Source organism: Vipera ursinii (genome assembly GCF_947247035.1).
Source record: "Vipera ursinii genome assembly, chromosome: 12".
Lineage (NCBI taxonomy): Eukaryota > Metazoa > Chordata > Lepidosauria > Squamata > Viperidae > Vipera > Vipera ursinii.
In genome coordinates this window covers 11,996,516-12,016,129 of record NC_139525.1, presented here as the reverse complement: position 1 = coordinate 12,016,129, position 19,614 = coordinate 11,996,516, and the positions used below count along the sequence as shown (strand labels likewise).

At 41.4% G+C, this 19,614-nt stretch overlaps 1 protein-coding gene across 1 annotated transcript in view; it reads left to right on the top strand.

Annotated features, from left to right (window-relative positions):
* TENM1 (teneurin transmembrane protein 1) overlaps positions 1 to 19,614 on the top strand; it is a gene marked incomplete at its 5' end in the record, with an annotated part of 251,934 nt that overhangs the window by 110,083 nt on the left and 122,237 nt on the right. The window contains 2 exons of the mRNA XM_083372198.1: positions 1,365 to 1,603; positions 15,912 to 16,064. Coding sequence (XP_083228324.1) covers positions 1,365 to 1,603; positions 15,912 to 16,064 — 392 coding nt within the window. The remainder of the gene's footprint in view (positions 1 to 1,364; positions 1,604 to 15,911; positions 16,065 to 19,614) is intronic.

The following is a 19,614-nucleotide window of genomic DNA, read 5'->3' as shown; positions in this document are numbered from 1 at the left end:
AGCCAGCAACCTGAACACTACTAGTCACTTAGTGTAAAGCTAGTTTGTTCCTTGCGGTGCAGCAAGGATATAATGAACTAGCAGTTAGGTTGTCAGGACTGCACACTGTCTAGCATTTGTAGATTTCCCTGATATTGTATGCCGTACACTAAAAATAAATAAAGGACTTGATTGCTAAAGTCTCATAAATGTTTACCATTTCTTGAAACTTGGAATTATTTTTACATGGAGGAGATTACACTTGAGCTGTCAAATATGAGGTTGCCTAGTGTCTGAAGGCTGTCCATCCCTGGCCAGAAGGTAACTGCAGGGATCTGTCTCTTCCTATGTATGCATCAGAAGTTTTATAAACTCTTAACACAGCCTTCTGAAAATTTATTGAACGAAAGAGGCCACAGAATGTGAAATATGCATTTGGCCTAATGCCAGTTAAACAGATTTGTCAAAATCTAATTTAAAAAGAAAATAGTAAAAGGCGTACTCAGATTGCATAGGCTGCAGCTTATGTTTATTATAAATGCATAATGAATGGGGAAGGATGTGTTTTATACTTTAAAAAATGCAATCAGAAACAGATTTTTCTGGTAGTAAGCTCTATTGAATGGAATTAAATTAACTATTAAGGGAACATGTTCAGGAATGTGCAGTTAATCTCATCTCATAGCATTCTCTCTATGGGAAACCATTTGAACCGTGCAATGTATTTCCTGCACCATGGACAGCAAACTGGACCTAATGACATCATCATTTAAATGCTGTGCTTATGAACTTGCATCTGCCTATCTGATTTGCATACCTGAGTCACAGCATTTGCACAATGAGGTTGTTACACAAATTACATTGGGTCTATGACAATTCGCCACAGCCAACTCATCATGGCCAACTCACCACAGCCAACTCACCATGGCCATCTCACCCACAGGACAACTCGCCATGGCCAACTTGCCACAGCCAACTCACTCACAGGACAACTCACAGAACAACTCACTGTGGGACAAGAGTTACACTAATATCAAAGAAATGGTGAAATAGAATCATTAAAGAAAGGGTGCAAAAGGAGGGGAAGAATGAAATGTGAATGGCATTTTTTTTTAAAAAAAATGTAGAATTTATTTTAAATAATTAAATAGAATTGTTAAATTGTCTCACGGTAAGTTGTCGCATGATACGTTGGCCATGGTGAGTTGTCCAGTGTTGAGTTGGCCATGGTGAGTTTGGCCGCGGCGAGCTGGCTATGGCAAGTTGTCCCATTCTGCATTTCCTTGTTGGTCCTTTCTGCAAATGCCCCCAGTATTTGTTCTGCCTTCCTCAATCTGCAAGTGAATCTGGTTTTTCCAACTTAGCCCTTTGTCTTCTTTACCTAGGCATTTCCTGTTTAAACATGGATCTGGGTCTTCAGCTATCTTCAGCGCTGCCAGTCAGAACTATCCTCTGACTTCTAATACAGTTTACTCACCACCTCCCAGGCCACTTCCTAGAACGACTTTTTCGCGGCCGGCTTTCGCTTTTAACAAGCCTTATAGATGTTGCAACTGGAAGTGCACCGCCTTGAGTGCTACAGCAATCACAGTCACACTGGCATTGTTGCTTGCTTATGTTATTGGTAAGTCCTGTTTCGCTTTATTGCATCTCTCGTTCCCACTCCTGTTGCTGAGATGTGGAGGAAGAATTAGATGCTTAGCTCATTATTCAGAAGCAAATCTTATCAATAATCGAGAATGCGGCTGCGATGTTTTTCCTGCATTTATTGTTCCTTTTGCTTTAATGAGTGTTTCCAAGCTGTTTCTGTACTGACATAAATGTTATGTCCATAATGGTATGTGACCTTAGGACAGAGGTCCCCAACCTTTTGGGCACCAGGGACCGGTTCCATGGAGAGAGGTTTTTTCCACGAACCGGAGACTGTGTAGTTTTGTGTGCTGCCTGCATTCCATGGATGGGGTTTTGCTTGTTTGTGTGGACCGGTTGCTGGCATGATGCGGCCCGGTACCGGTCCACGGCCCAAGGGTTGGGGACCCCTGCCTTAGGAGACAGGTCAAAGAGATATAGCCAATTTAACCCACATCAGGAATCTGGATAGAGCAAAAAGCTCAGAGGACACCCTCCTAATTTCTTGGGATGTATAGGGGACAAGGGGAAAGAAACAGGAAGTCCTCGACTTACAACAGTTCATTTACAATGACACTGAAAAAAGTGACTTATGACTATTTTTCACACTTATGACCGGGGCAGCATCCCCATGGTCATGTGATTTACCTTTGGATGCTTGACAACTGGTTCATACTTATGACGGTTGCAGTGTCTTGGGATCATGTGATCCCCTTTTGCAACCTTCTGACAAGCAAAGACAATGGGAAATCCAGATAACTGTGTTACTAATTTAACAACTTCAACTATTCATTTAACAAATGTGGCAAGAGAAGTAAATTGGAGCAAAACTCAACAGCATAAATTTTGGGCCCAACTGTGGTCGTAAGTTGAGGACTACCTTTACTTGCAGACTTGCAAGTTTAATGTTAACTTTGTAAGGCAGGCCAGAGAAAAGACACAGCTAGATGAGCTAATTATGCTTTATGTCAAGTTGTAAGGTTGCAATAACAGAATCTTGTAAGTCAGAACGGACATTTTTTTCCCCCATGTCTTTAACAGGAAGATTCCAGAATCTGTTTAATTGTTTAACATTCAATAACCTAGTAGATTTTTTTTAAAAAAGGATAGGGTCTACAACCAAGGACCAATCAATAAAACAAATACAAGGGCAGGGGAAAGCAATGATCTAAACATATGTCAGGTCTAATATAGGCTTATATGTTGCAATTACTGTAGCATTACTGTTCTTTCTGCATTTTATTGACCGATCTTACACTGACTCCAAGAACCTTTGTAGGAAGTGTGAGTTTACACTAATGAGTAAGCAAAATAAAATCCAAAATGTACTCTCTTTATGCAGAGAGTACACAAGCTTCCTTCAAGAGTTTACATATATGTGATATCTACATATACTCTCAAGAGTCTTCTCAACACCACAGTTCAAGAAAAGAGAATTCCCTCTCAGTTCCACTGGAAAGGGAATTGTGGTGTTGAAGAAGACTCTTGAGAGTCCCTTGGACTGCAATGAGATCAAATCAGTCAATCTTAAATCCTAAAGGAACTCAATCAACCCTGCTGGCCCTTTGGAAGGACAGATATTGAAGCCAGGAGAAGAGAAGGCTCATTGGGAAGGCTCCCTGATGTTGGGAAAGACTGAAGGCAAAAATAGTAGGGGATGGCAGAGGAAGAGATGGTTAGATAGTGTCATCAACACAGGGTGCATGAATTTGGGCAAGCTCAGGGAGACAATGGAGGATGGGGAGAGGGGCTGGCATGCTATGGTCCATGGGATCATGAATAGTCAGACACGACTTAGCCACTAACTAACAACAGCAACACTGGTCTTGACAACCTTCATGAACAGATGGGAAGGCCTACAGCTACAGAAGTCAATTCCTACAGCGCTGAATCCTAAACATTTACCAAGAATGGTGGTGAGAACGAGAAAGGGAAAAGAGGGGCTGAAGGATGTTCACTCATCCTCATTCCATTCGGTTGAAACAAGCAAGTGCACATAGATTGTCTGAAGAATAATCCATTCCCTTGATCATTTTTAATGAGTAACCCTTCAGTTGGATGCTAGAAACAGCTGTCGCCTTACAGGGCAAGTTTCCAATTAAGGTCCGATTTACTAAAATACTTTGCGCACCATAAAGAAACCATGGCCAACTTTTTAATGGTTTCAGAAATCTCTAGCTAGCAAAAGATTTTCTTGCAAGAAAAAAAAAGGCAATGCAGAACTTGGCAGACACCCAAAAAAAAGTCTTTTCAATCTGCCAATTATTTCCTGTATGTTTCTCACTATTTTAATTAGACTCCCATTGTAGCTGTTATTAATAGCGTCAGTATTATCTTTATCTTGGTTCACATACTTTAAAAGAAACTAGCCAAGATTTTGTAGTTTTTAATATTAAATCTTTCGCTTCCACCATCCAGAGGACAAATCCTCATTAACGCAACCTGCAGCATTAGAGATGAAATGGGGAGGATGAAAAAGGGAGTTGTGTTGTGTGAGGCATGTACTGTCGCCACACCAAAGAGTTTGTTTATCTAACTTTGATATGCTTAACACTGATCCATTATTGTGTTTTCTTACACAGTTTTAGGTCAGCCTTTTCAGAGGTTGGCCTCAAAATCAGCTGATAGGTTTGGAAAACCAAAAGGGTGCTATTTTGTCTACATGATGTTGTGAGGCTATTTATTTTATTGAATAAATTTATATCCTGTTCCGATTCAACAGACTGATTTGGGAGGGAATGTCACATAAACTAAGCAATGAAAGCAGAACAAATAACAACCATATTGTGAAATTGTCCCCGGAAAGTACCCAAATTGCTGGGTGGAAAAGGAATCATCACTGCTTTAATTCATTCTTTAGAAATTAAGAGTGGACAGTGAAACTAAAGAAGGTTATTTTCAGGTGCAAAAAGTTAAGAGAATTTATTGCTTGCGCCTATACACAGGAACCTAATCAGCTAATGAGCAGCACTAAATTGGCACTAAATAAGGGTCAACAGAATTCAAGGGGGAATGGACTTGCAGCGATGCAGTGATTCTAGGCTGAGTGTCCTCTTGACTCCTCCCCCAGGCTGTTCCTCTTCTAAATGGACTGCTGTTCATTACATGACTACAGGTAGTAACCATGGAGAAGGAGGGCACCTCAGGATTATGCAGGCAGGGATTTGATCCAGAGGAAAATCTTCTCAGTTCTATTTACATTGTCAAAGTTGCCTCCACTGGCATTGTTTCCCCCTCTCGATTACAAGTTTGTGGATGATGTTCATTGAAGGTGTAACAAAGGGAAATAATAATTTAAAAATCCTTTGTCCTCTCCCCTCAGCTCTAGACAAACTCTTAAAAGTATTTAAGAAGCTTCAAGTGTCAGAATTAGAAAAAAAAATCATACACCAATGTCTGCATATATTTTACAAATGGGCCTCTTGTTCAGTTGAATTGCAGGGATGAATGAAGAGTAGGTAGTTAAATCCTGACATTTGCAGAGTGGAATATTTTTCTTTTGTTAGGCAGAGCAAAAGCCAAAATTGTATATCAGTGATAATTTTATTTATTTTTATTTATTTTATTTCCATTTATATCCCGCCCTTCTCCGAAGACTCAGGGCGGCTTACAAGTAGCCTTCATTCTATGTATATGGCTGCTTATTAGGGCTTTCACACACACACACCCCAGGCGGCATTATTACAAAGTCAGCTTAATTGCCCCCAACAATCTGGGTCCTTTGATTAAAGTCAAATATGTAAGGATCAGTCAAAATGTGGCATAGAATCCCTACATATCCTTACATATAGTTTTAGTCCCATAACTGAGGATGGATTTCTTCAGTTGAAACCAAACTTTTTAACCAAACTCCTGATAAAAGCACTGAAGGGGGGAAAAGGTGGGGGGGGAAGGCAATTTGACATCTTCACAGGCCTCCTTGTTCTGTTTGGTTAACACCTCATTTGATTAGAATGTTTGATCTAATCTGACGTTACTTCTCTATACTTTAAATCCTTTTCATGCGTCTGTCTTGTAGGCAAAAGAAATTTATCTCTCTTTTTGTGGAAATCTTTTAAATGGTTCCTCTCTCTGAATTTAACACCATCTTAAAAAATCTGCCTTGGCTCAGAGCAGCAGTGGCCAGCTAGATAAGGGAAATGCCATCTTCCAAAGCTTTTGGTTAATCAAATACATCTGATCAGTTGATCTTGAATGACTGATCAGTTAGGCGCATTAACATGCATTATGTAGATTAATATCATAAAAGTTTGCAAATGAAAGAACAGCTTCCTTTTCTCCCTTCTTTTTTATGCATTATCAATGGCGCTTTCCCTAAGGTGGTACCTCTTTGGACTCTATAAGTTTAAATATTTGAATTAAAAAAATAATATTAGAGCTGAAAACCTCTTCTTCTGTTGACAGCTGGAAGCGCCTCTTAATATTTTTGACATTGAAGTCGTAACAAACAGGGTTGTAATGCAAAATGAAAAGGGCTGGGATTTGGGGGGGAGAGGTACTTTTATATTATTCTACATTATCCCTGTTTATTTGTATTTATTATGATTACATTTGTATGCCACCCGCCCTATATTATTATTATTTAATTTTATTTATTATTAAATTTATATGCCACCCGTCTTGTTATTTGGGGGTGACCCTAGATGGGAGTTTGTGGCTTACGGTATAGGTTATGACAGCAGGAAATCATGGCAAATGTTTTCTACACCTGTAATCAAGGGGGGGGGGTTTCAAAAGGACTCAGATTTCTTACCCATGAAATTGGACAGCCAGTGTGGTCTAGTGGTGAAGCTGATGGACCAGGAGTTGGGAGACCTGAGTTCCAGTATGCAACCATGGAAGATCCCTGGATGGCTTTGGATCAGACACTGTCAGGTGTAAGAAATCAGGAACAGGTTTATCCCGTGCTGTCTAAACAAGAATTTGAACTGCTAACTATGGCGGGAGATAAGAGTCAACAGAATTAAAGGACGGCTGGACTTATAACTCTTGTTGGCACGAAGGGAGACTACTGACACGCTTGACCCCTCCCTCGGGCTCAGCCTGGTCATCTCCTACATCCTCCTCTCAATCCAAGAGGCAATATGATGTCATGTTGAAGGTACTAGAATAGGAATGGGGAGATCCTGGTTCTGGGCGCCACTTAGCCATGGAGGCTTCATGAAGGACTTCTCTCTCCATCCAGTATTCCTCTAGAGCAGACATGTCAAACACAAGGGCCCGGGGGCTGGATCTGGCCCACGAAGTTGTTTCATGTGGCCCGTGAAGCCATCCTGGAAACAGTGAGGGAACGGCCCCCACTGCCTTGGCCCTGGCCCAGAGACCCTCCTTCTGCCAGAGACCCTCAGATCTGTCCTACTCCTGCCCGGGCCCCCATAGGCACCCTTGATGCGAACGATGTAGAGCTGGCCACGCCCACCCAGTAGGCCATACACACTCTAGCCACGCCTACCCAGTAGGCCAAGCCCACCCAGGCCACGCCCACCCGGCCCCCTTGAGGGCATCCGCAATGCTGACGCGGCCCTCAATGAAATTGAGTTGACACCCCTGTTCTAGAGGGTGAAGTTCAGGTAAAATAACAACAGGGACTTGCCTATATACTGCCTTCAGTTCTACATGGAAAGGTGAGGTACAAATTCAACAAATAAATAAAGGCAGCAATTCTTTCATATTGGGGAGCAATCCTGATGGAATCCATAGAAATTGACTTCGGAACAAAGTGGCATATCCAATCAGATTTAAGGATCAGGAAAGGGAGAAAGAGAGAGAGAGAAAATAATGAAAGCAAAAAAAAAACACAGCTGCTATCATTAAGTACCTATTAAGTATATATTGTTAATCCTTGTCCTTTATATTTCTTTCTTTCTTTTATTCTTTCTTTTTCTTTCTCCTCCTCCTCCTCAATTCTTTCCCACCATTTGAACTTTTAGGACCTGATCCTAATTTGACATTTCGCAATTAAATTTCCTAAAGTTATGGGAAATGTAGCTTTAGACTGAACAAACCAATCCATGAAAACAAAACAACCCCTAAACAACCCAACCCAGATTTGTAAACATTTCATTCTGGTTGTGTTTCCTTTATTCACCTGAAGGAGAAGCCATCTGGGGGGTGGGGATAAATATATATTGGAGGGGCAGCTGTTACTCGGTGTAGAGATCCACCGCGGGGAGTCCCTTGTGTTTCAGCCAAGCGTTATATTTTGTTCTCTGCCAAACTTTTCAAAGTAGAAGTTGACAGGCTGTGCCGACACAGAAGGTAGATAAGAATAAATTCAATTTCATCATTGGCTTTGTAGCAGATGTTGGGTTAATCCAGTTTATGAAATGTAATCTGCAAAAAAACATGCAAGCATCCATTCAAAAACTAAAATCCTTTTCAACCAACCCTTTCCCCAAGCACATCACTCACAATGTAAGAGAAATAACCTATTATCCAGACATGATAAGGGAGGGAATGATTAAAAGAGAGAGAATGCCGGCTAGCACCCCTTTTCTTAAATTGTCAAGATGTAGTGCTGTCAATTCCAACTGCGTTCCTCTATCACATTAAAAGGCAACACAAGCTAAAATAACAGGTAGCACGGAAATAGAATTTTGCAGCATCTAATGTCGTTATTTCGGCAGGGAAGAAATTGCTGAAGGAAACGTGGGCCTGGTTTGGGTTTATTTTATTTTATTTTATATTCATTTTGCATCATTCAGCCATTGTGCCAGTCTTCACGATTTAGTCATCCAGGTCACGTTTGTCCCAAAAGTGCTTTTTTTTTTTCCAAAAGGCAGCTGGATTTTGGTTTTCCTCAGAAGGTTTTTCGCTTCCCATCCAAGAAGTTGGAAGTTCAGCTGAAGAAAGCTTCTTGGAGGAGAAGCAAAATGTCTTCAAGGAAAAAGAAAGCCCAGTTGCCTTTTGAAAAAGCCGCTTTGGGACAATAGCATTTAGACTTAGACAAGTACAGCACTCTTTGCTTACAGTGTCAGCTTATTGCCCCCAACAATCTAGGTCCTTATTTTAACTGATCTCGGAAGGAGGGAAGGCTGAGTCAACCTTGAGCCCCTTCAGGATCGAACTCCAGACTGTGGGTAGAGTTTGCCTGCAGTGCTGCATTCTAACCACTGCACCACCAGGGCTCGTAGCTTGCCTTCTACTTTTCCTGTTCTCACCGATGCTTGAACTGTGATACATAGGTTTATGTATGCTTATTCAGATTACAGCTGAAAACTCAGATAACTGATCGTTGTTTTGTTAATATAGAAGGGAAGTTGGAGATAGGTACCTATATTGAGATAACCACGATCTTCTCCTCCTCCTTTCATTCCCATAATTTTCAACTTGGATGTAGATGGAGTGGCTATAGATACACAGAAGTATAGGTATCATCTTCCAATCCAATGAAAATAAACAAAAAGATGGGATGTAAGAAAAAGACAGTTTCAACAAGGAATTTAAAAAAAGAAAAGAAAACATACAATCATACCGTCCTTCTCTTTATCAGGTAATTGTCATCTTATCTTTTTCCTCATTCTCGTTGTGCCTTTTCAGTCTCCAAATTCCCAAACACTCCAGTACACAGGCAGATGTTAAGTCTCCGTATTGACTTTTACTTAAGATACTGACAAGTTAGTAAAGTTGGTCTGTTTGTGTGTTCTAATCCCATGCTGGCAATCCTACTTGAAGGTGTAAGTTTTTTTTTTTTTACTTATTTGGGTTTCCCAAGTGCCTGCTCTATTACTGAAGGTAGAGCCATTATTTATTTATTTATTTATTTTATTACATTTATGTACCGCCCTTTCCCGAAGGACTCAGGGCGGTTTACAGGGTGATTAAAAAGAAAAATACAAAAGTTAAAAACAGATTAAAAAAAATTATATTCGTCCCTGCATAAGTAAAACCCCAGTTAAAATTAAAATTAAAACTAAAATTAAAATCCTCAGCCTGGGCCAGAGAGCTGGAAGAGCCAGGTGTTCAGGTCCCGGCGGAATGAACGGAGGTCGGGGGCAGTCCTAAGCTCCGCGGGCAGCTGGTTCCAGAGGGCAGGCACCCCCACTGAGAAGGCCCTCCCCCTGGGTGTTGTCCGCCGGCAATCTTTAACCGGCGGCACCCTGAGAAGACCCTCCCTGTGGGAGCGCACTGGACGAAGGGAGCTTGATGCCGGCAGCAGGTGTTCCCTCAAATATCCCAGATATCAGATATTATGAGGAATGAACATGAGTAAGTTTCCAGGATTCTTGAAAATTGTCCTACAGGTAGTCCTCGTTTTACAACAGTTTTCGTTTAGTGAACATTCAAAGTTGCAACGGCACTGGAAAAAAGTGACTTACGAATGTTTTTCACAGTTGCGGCATCCCCGTGATCACGTGATCAAATTTCAGATGCTTGGCAACTGGTTCATATCGATGACCGTTGCTGTGTCCCAGGGTTGTGTGATTACCTTTTCTGACAAGCAACGGCAATGGGGAAGCCAGATTCACTTAACAACTGAGGCAAGAAAGGTCATAAAATGGGTCAAACCCCCACTTAACAACAGAAACTTTGGGCTCCATTGTGGTCGTAAGTCGGGGACTATCTGTATTTGGTGGCTATTGCTACACTCAACAGTGTTCATGGGTTGGGGGGTTGTGTGAGAACAAATGACAAAAGAGGAGCATCCTGACGTTACACGGACATCTGAAAGAGGTGAAGCCTTCGTGCAAATCCGCTTTCTTCATTTTGATACAACAGTGAGTCTTGTCTATGGAGATTCTCAGCCATCCAGGTCATGGTTGAGAAGTGAAACATCTTCAAAGAAAAACAAGAAAGTCCAGTTGTCTCCTGAAAAAGAACCTTTGGGACAACTGTGAGTCTTGCAGGTGTCTTTGACCACACTCGGTAGGATTCAGCCACTTTCCAAACTTTTGATCTTGTGGGGAGACAGGACTTTTTGAATTCTTTCCTGAATCTCATGCCATTTGGCTTTCTGAGCTGACCTTCTAATTCCATAAAGACAGTTTTCCTCACTTGATGCTCTCTAGATGAGATTGCATTGCGAATCTTAACTGTTCACCTCAGCATCTAGTATAACGTTATATTATAATTGCAGACCTCTGTGTGGCATAAACTATTGCTACTTTTTCTTTCCCAAAGCAAGCACACATGTCACAATCTGTCCGAGGTTAATTGGGAGACTGTGAAGGGGAAGCTGTTTTTAACAAATCTGTTGTTTTCTCATCAGATCCATGTGGTTTCCCACTGTTGGTGTCCATTTCATTTCAGTGGAGCGATTCAGAAAACCAAACCAACAGATAATGTAGGCTTTTTAAAAAAAAAATTTGATGAACAGCTTTATTATGTAATCAGATGCCTGTTGTAAAGGACAAAAGTGGGAAAAATGCCGTCTTATCAGGGGAACCAAAATACAAAGATGCTGAATAAAAACAGAAAATGATTATAAAGGGAAATTACACGAAGCATTAACGATTTGAGAACACGCAGGCTCCAGATGCATCCGAGAACGAAATGGTAGAGATAAGTAAAATGGTTTGTTGAAAAGCTGAAGGCACCACGCTCCCCAGAGCTCCTGGGTAAAATAGCACAGAAAGCCATATAGAAATAACAACTAGCCACACCTAATACAAAAAAGGGACACGGTGGCTCAGTGGGTTAGGACGCTGAGCTTGTCGATCAGAAGGTCGGCAGTTTGGCGGGTCGAATCCCGAGTGCCGGGTAACAGAGTGAGCGCGTTATGCGTCCCAGCTTCTGCCAACCTAGCAGTTCGAAAGCACGTAAAAATGCAAGTAGAAAAATAGGGACCACTACGGTGGGAAGGTAACAGCGTTCTGTGCGCCTTTGGTGTCTAGTCATGCTGGCCACATGACCACGGAGACGTCCTCAGACAAGCGCTGGCTCTTCGGCTTTGAAACGGAGATGAGCACCTAGAGTCGGAAACGACTAACAGGCATGTGCGGGGGAACCTTTACCTTTACTTTAATGCAAAAAAGGGGAAGAGAAGAAGAATATAGGATACCTGAGTCATCCTTTTTATACCTCAGCAGAACTGCTAAAAATATTAATAGAAATAAGGGCAACTGTTAAAGTCACACTTGTGTTAGTTAAAAAGTGGGGTTCTTGATTAGCAAAGCTGGGGGTAACTGTCTCTTTCTGCCAACATAAAACTACTACAGCTTCTGGGGCATGCCAGAGTCTGTGTGTGTATCACAACCGTTTGTGTATCAAAATTCCTGATGGCTTTTAATATATTCCAGTATTCCTATGCTGGAATCAGCTACACAATCCCCAACCATCTGGAATAAAAGCCTCCAACATTTCAGCAGACTAAAGGATATAGCTGTGGTATGGTTTTGCTATTTTCTGTTGGGGTTTTGTTTTGTTTTGGGGTTTTTTTTTTTGGGGGGGGGGCGCTTTTTGAATTGCCCTGAATGGCAAGGAGTTGTGCAGTGGAATAAACCCATGTACACTGTTTGCTTGTAGATACTGTTATTACAATAAGCATTTTTGTAAAATGTATTCTTGGTTTGGCTCTTGAATTTTCCTTGTTAAAACAAATTTATACACATTGACAGTTAAATTTTTATATCCTTAACCTGAACCACTTTCAGATTTCCAGGGTTGCCTGTTATTTTTATCTAAGAAAACGTGCTTCCTGTGTTTGCCCTTCCCAGATAAACCAGACTGGAAGCACAACTGGCTGAGCTATGTCTACTTTATTGTAAGGCTTGTATTGTAAGGCAAAATCATGGCCACACATTAAGTTCCAATTAAACTGATGTATTGCTCATCCCTATGCACAGGAATCTAGTCAACTAATGGTCATCAGTATTTTGGCTCTAGATAAGGGCTAACGGAAATCAAGAGGGCTTGGACTTGGATTCCCTTGTGGGAACGTAGAGATTCCAGGCTGATTCCTCTCCTAGGCTCCTTCTCTTACAGGCTACATTAACAGAACCTTGCAAATCTGAAGACACAAACTTCCCACCTCCACTTTTAGATGCTTGATCCATGAGGACAGATTCCTCCCAACTATCTTTCTCTGATTGTTAAGTGTCTGTGGTCTCCTGCTTCTCTTATCTGACGGTTTCCAAGGCAGCATCTCTCCTTCCCTGTCTTCAAGGTTATCCGAGCGTTTCCATTACACTGTAGGGTATCATACAGCGATGCAAAAAGCATCATTCTGGCTTTCTAATTTTACAGCAAACAGCCGTTGTAGCACTGTGATGCTTCAGACCAGGAGATGTTTTTGCATCCATTTCCTTTCTGCTTAACCATTCTGGGGAAATCGTTTGTGCAAATGGCTTCTTTCTCACGGCTTCCCATTTATTCGGAGGAATGCCATGGGGATATTTAAAAGAGAAGGAGCAAGCCAGACTCTTGGGAATTACCAGTAATGGACTGGTGGCTTTGTCACATGTCAGTGCATTTGAAATAATGCAAAATTAATATTGGAAACTTTGAATTCATCAGCTTTCAAGCGCTGTGTTAATTTGCTGAAGAAACGATACACAAGGTTTTTGTCTGCGTACCTTTTAAAAAAGGCTCCCTAATCCTGTATTAATTCTGATTATTTTATTCTCCAGAGTTGCTTATAATCCCCTAGAATAGCTTGCCACTTTTTTTTAACAAGGCAAAAAGGAATTTTTTAAAATATATGTAGAGTAAATGTATAAATTCCGATTATTTCATTTTGGTTTAATTGCATTTAAATCAAGTATATTTATTTACATGTTAGATTTATGCCCTGCCCAATAAGCACCTAGCTTACCTCATGAGACTAATGATGATAATTACATAACTGGGTAGCAGTGGATTCTACCTTATTGTAAAGTTGCATTAACAGAATCTTGCAAGTCTAAAGTACAATACATCTCTCCCCATTTCAGCTTTACAGTTCAAGAAGTTAAGGATGTCTCTGAGGTGTTTGCCACCCTCCATTCCTCAGGTGCCTCTTATCCAACTCTTCTCCTGGCTCTGGCATTTTTTTCCATATCTCACGAGTTCATTCCCGTGTACCATTTCATAAATCATCTTTTTCCCCCAGATTTTACATGAGATTTCATAGGCAATGTAGGAAAATTAAAATGGCTGGGAGTTGGAAGCTCATGCTTTGTTTTGGAAATATGTTTATGTATCAGGAACAAAAGCTCAGGTCCACCTGCGCAGGTCCAATTAAACTGATTTATTGCTAACCATGCTTATGCATGGGATTCTTCTCAACTAACACCTGCTTAGCACCTGCTTGGACTTAGATAAGGGTCAGTGGGATTCAAGGGGGATTGGACTTAGTTCGCTTGCGGCTACGTAGGGATTCTAGGTTGATCCCTCTTTTGACGCCACCCTCAGGTTCTGCCACTCCTTCTCCTACATTGCATGACTTATTTAAAAAGATACAACAAAGGTGGTAGGGGAAACCTCAGTGCTCATTCTAAAAACTATGTGTGAGGGATGAGCTATGACTATTCATATCCAGTATAGCAACTGTATCTTCTTTTATATCGGCTATTCTATGACATCACCCACCACTCACATTGTGAATTCCAGCTATCACCTGTAGCTCCAGAGAGTATTACTTATGCATTTTAAAAACACAACCGTGCTTCATCTTTCCACTAGTTCTTGGTTTCACAGGAATCACTTTGCTATTATCTTGCCTGGCCACTTATTGAAGCAATTTTAGCCCTTCTTCTGGACTGCTACCCACAGTCCAGAGATGGGTGACCATGTAGATGGCATAAATAAAGTGCAACAACATAGATAAATCTGAATTTGAGCTACAAAAGTGGGCCTGGAATATAATGTGGAAGAAAATTGCATTATAGTGAAGCACCTGCCAGAACCTTTTCATTGCAACTTATACCCAGTTGGCTCCTATTCACTAAGGAAACGTAGCTATGGATGCACCGTTATCAGCCCAAAAGAGGACAGCACCTGGAAAGTTAGAAATAATGGGAATAATTTTCATAAACACACACTCTCGGCATGCTGAGAAAATGTTGCATGGCCCCTTTCCTTTTTTTTAACCTTTCTTCGTTCTTATGCTATACTCCAAGATTCTCTTCTGTATGTTTCTCTAGGGCTATGTTCGCACATTATATTAAACCATGGATTATTTAATTAGGAATGGTTGCATTTGCTATTATTGTGTCCTTGGATAGATTTGTGCAAAAATTGTGATTTGTCTATCAGAGTAATGGATTTCATGCTCCGTGCTGGGCCCACACCAGGTAGAACTCATCTTCCACGCAGGAGAAGCTCCAGATTGTAAGGATGCAAAATTGGGGAGCGATGCGTCTCTTTTCATTTTGGCTTTCTGTGCAGTCTTTTCTTCCTCCCAAAGCCATTGTCCTTTGAGTAGCAAGCGTTCCCGCTAACTGCTGAATAAAATTCATCATCCTGCATTGGCTGAGCTCCAAATGAAAATGAGGAAACTAATTACACATTTAGTTTAAGGTGAAATTAGCATACTTAGAATTTCAATTTCTTATAAACAGAGGGATGGGATAATTGACTTCTTCAAAGCTTTCTGCTATCTTATTCTGGGGGGGAATGAAGGTGGGCATAAATTAATAAACTAAATCTCTCTCTCTCTCTCTCTCTCTCTCTCTCTCTCTCTCTCTCTCTCTCTCTCTCTCTCTCTCTCTCTTCTTCACTCTTTTATCTTTCTTTCATTCCTCCCTCTATCCTTCCCTTCCTCCCTCCTTCCCTCCTTCCCTTCCCACCTCCTTTCTTTTTCTTTCTTTCATTCTTTCATTCTTTGTCTTTCTTTCTTTCCTCCCTCCTTCCCTTCCTCCCTCTTCTTTCTTTCTTTCTTTCTTTCTTTCTTTCTTTCTTTCTTTCTTTCTTTCTTTCTTCCTTCCTTCCTTCCTTCCTTCCTTCCTTCCTTCCTTCCCTCTCTCTGTTTCTGTCTCTCTCTCTCTCTTCCTCACTCTTTTATCTTTCTTTCCTCCCTCCCTCCCTCCTTCCCTTCCTCCCTCCTTTCTCTTTCTTTCTTTCATTCTTTCTTTCTTTGTCTTTATTTCTTTCTTTCCTCCCTCCTTCCCTTCCTCCCTCATCCTTCCTTCCTTCCTTCCTTCCTTCCTTCCTTCCTTCCTTCCTTCCTTCCTTCTTTCTTTCTTTCTTCCTTCCTTCCTTCCTTCCTTCCTTCCTTCCTTCTTTCTTTCTTTCTTTCTTTCTTTCTTTCTTTCTTTCTTTCTTTCTTTCTTTCTTCCTTCCTTCCTTCCTTCCTTCCTTCCTTCCTTCCTTCCTTCCTTCCTTCCTTTCTTTCTTTCTTTCTTTCTTTCTTTCTTTCTTTCTTTCTTTCTTTCTCTCATTAACAGCAGTACATTTATGTGGCCTGACTTGGCAGTTGCAGCCAGTTGATGGACAGCTGTATGAAAACGGACTGAGTAAAGGAAACAGACTCACAGAACCTGTGGATACAACATATGCTCCCATTGGAGGGAAAGTGTCAGATAAAACAGAAAGGAAAGGTATCTCATTTTCTAGCTTTTTTTCATCAAGTGTATAAATTATCATGGGAGATGCTCTGGCTTCGCAGGCAAGACCAGAAGTCTGAATGGTTTTGTGTAGGGCGGGCATGCAATTAACATGCAATTGACGTGCATCTTCCCCGAGTTAAAACTATTGATTTATTTTATTTATTTATTTATTTAGTTACATTTATATACCGCCCTATTCCCTGAGGACTCAGGGCGGTTTACAGGGAATTAAAAAATCCACCATACAAAAGTTAAAAACCAAATTAAAAAATATTAAATTGACCCTGTACACTTAAAACCCCAATTAAAAATTTCTCCTCAGCCTGGGCCTGAGAGCTCAAAGAGCCAGGTCTTCAGGCCCCGGTGGAATGATCGGAGGTCGGGGGCAGTCCTCAGCTCCACCGGCAGCTGGTTCCAGAGGGCAGGCGCTCCCACTGAGAAGGCCCTATCCCTGGGTGTCACCCGCCGGCAATCTCTCACCGGCGGAACCCTGAGCAGACCCTCCCTGTGGGAGCGCACTGGGCGATCCCAAAATTTATGCTGCTAAGTGAGGCGTGTGTTAAGTGAGTTTTGCCCCATTTTACAACCTTTCTTGCCACAGTTGTTAAGGGAATCACTGCCGTTGTTCAGTTAGTAACATGGTTGTTAAGTGAAACCGGGTTTCCTGTTGACTTTGCTTGTCAGAAGGTCACAAAAGGGAATCACGTCACCCCCGGGACACTGCGACCATCATAAATATGAGAGAGTTGCCAAGCATTGAAATGTTGATCACATGACCATAGGGATGCTGCAATGGGCAGAAGTCTGAAAAGTGGTTATAAGTCACTTTTTGCAACAGTCACTCAGCAAACTGTTGTAAGTCAAGGACTATCTGTACATTTGCAGCTGGCTGAGATCAGCTCATCGAAAACATTTTTGCCTTTCGTTATAGCACAGCAAAACTTAGTATGAAAGCATCAGTAAGGGGGTAATTCTGCCAAGAAAGAACATTTCTATAATGGGATTGTGTCACGTTGAAATTACATCTCCCAGTATAATTTGGCATATGTACCCACACATGTTTATACATTTCCCTGAAGACCGGGTCGTTCCATTTTTGAAAAATGACAAAACAGCTACCATCCCGTTTAAAAGCCATCCATCTGGACTGACATTACATTCGATTTAAAAATATGGCTTGTATCTTTGACTTTCGCGTTCCTGCTTTGCACCCAGACAGTGTAATCAGTATGATAACGACGCTGCGTCAGTACCAGGAGAATGTTTTTTAAACATCCACTTGGCCTATTGGGCATAGGCTTATGAACAGTTTCAGACAACATCTGAAATGTCTTGTCATCTTCCAGCTTTTCCTCTGGCTCAGATTAAATTCGCTGAAGAGAAACACCGAAGTAATTTCGGGCAGGGCTTAGGAGGGAAAAAAAAAAGAAACTTGTTTACAAGCCGCTACTCTTGAAAATAAGCAACAGCCTAAAAGAGACGGGCTTAGCAAATTCTTTGGGACCTTAAATTCAGCCACCTAAACGTATCTACACAGCTTAGGTGCCGGAACTAACCTTTGCGTGCTCATAAATAGTTATCCTAAAAGAAAGCAAACCTTTGGAAGGACAGATTTTTTGAAACTGAAGCTCCAATACTTTGGCCACCAAATGAGAAGAAAGATGGGGAAGATGTTGGGGAAGGCAAAAGGACAAGGGGACGGCAGAAGATGAGATGGTTAGATAGTATCATTGGTGCAATGAACATGAATTTGGGCAAACTCTGGAAGACGGGAGGACAAAGGGAGCCTGGCGTACTGAGGTCCATGGGGTTGTGAAGAGTTGTAGATGACAACAATATCAAGCGTTCCTTGGTGTTCTCTGAGCTTAGTTATTTTCTTGCAGATGTTTCATTACCCAGCTAGGTAACATCATCAGTGCTAGGAGGGAGTGGGGTTTGCTCCCTGTTTATGTACAGGTTGCTTCCCTACCACCACTTCCCACTTCTCTGCTACTTTAGCAGAAGCAACATTCCCCAGGAAATGCCCAAACTCTGGGTCTGAGACAAGAAATGAGAAGAGCCTATATTTTGCAGGTTGATAATTATGCCCAGGTAAAGGTAAAGGTTCCTCCGCACAGGCGTGCTAGCCGTTTCCGACTCTAGGGGCCAGTGCTCATCTCCGTTTCAAAGCCGAAGAGCCAGCGCTTGTCCGAGGACGTCTCCGTGGTCATGTGGCCGGCATGACTAGACGCCAAAGGGGCACGGAACGCTGTTACCTTCCCACCGGAGTGGTCCCTATTTTTCTACTTGCATTTTTACGTGCTTTCGAACTGCTAGGTTGGCAGAAGCTGGGACGAGTAACAGGCGCTCACTCTGTTACGCGGCACTCGGGATTCGACCCGCCAAACTGCCGACCTTCTGATCGACAAGCTTAGCGTCCTAACCCACTGAGCCACCACGTCCCTACAAATTATGCCCAAGGAATAAAAAAAAAATGTTTCCCAAAATGTATCTTCTTAGTTTATTTATAGTATTAATCAGTGGACGTGTTGAGTCCCTTTCTTCTTCTTTTTTTCTTTTTTTCTTTGCTTCTTTTTTTGTTTCAAAGGCTGATAACCCCAGAACCAAGCTGGGTTAAGAGGGTGACGTGGAGGAAAAGAAGTGTAAAGCTTAGAGATGTGTTGGTATGAGAGGCATTATAGAAATGTGTTAAATATATAAATAAGAAGGCATTTGTGGACTAATTAACACCCATGTAGTGCTAAAAGTCCTTTGTCCTTCTTTAATCTCTAGGGAGTAATGTCAGAACTCCCAACGCCAGCTCAGCTGCGTTGTTCTGAAATGAGACTTTTGCCCAGAGATAAGTTCTCTGAAGCCAGGGACTGAAGTATTCCTTCGCTAGATATAACAGATTCATATCCATTGTGACTGTCATTCTGCTGATCAGTTTTGTGGATGTGGAAGGGTGGATGAGTGGGGGAGAGAGAGAGAAAGAGAGAGGGAGAGAAAGAGAGAGAGAAAAAAAGAAAAAAAGGGAAGGGAAGGGAAGGAAGAAAGAAAGAGAGAGAGAGAAAGAGAGAGAAAGAAAGAAAGAAAGAAAGAAAGAAAGAAAGAAAGAAAGAAAGAAAGAAAGAAAGAAAGAAGAGGAAAGGAAGAGGAAAGGAAGGAAGGAAGGGAGAAAGAAAAAGAAAAGAAATAAAGAAAGAAAAAGAGAAAGAGAAAGACAGAGAAAGGAAGGAAGGAAGGAAGGAAGAAAGAAAGAAAGAAAGAAAGAAAGAAAGAAAGAAAGAAAAAGAAAAAGAAAGAAAGAAAGAAAAAGAGAGAAAGAGAGAGAGAAAAAGAAAGAAAAAGAAAGAAAGAAAAAGAAAGAAAGAAAGAAAGAAAGAAAGAAAAAGAAAGAAAGAAAAAGAAAGAAAGTGGTCCATTTGTGCAATACAAGATCTTATGTTTGCTGCTGCTTGGTTGTTTTCTTGCAGACGCTTCCAGCATGATCAGTCTAGCACTGATGAGGTTACCTAGTTGGGTAAGGAAACGTCTGCAAGAAAACAACCAAGCTCAGAGA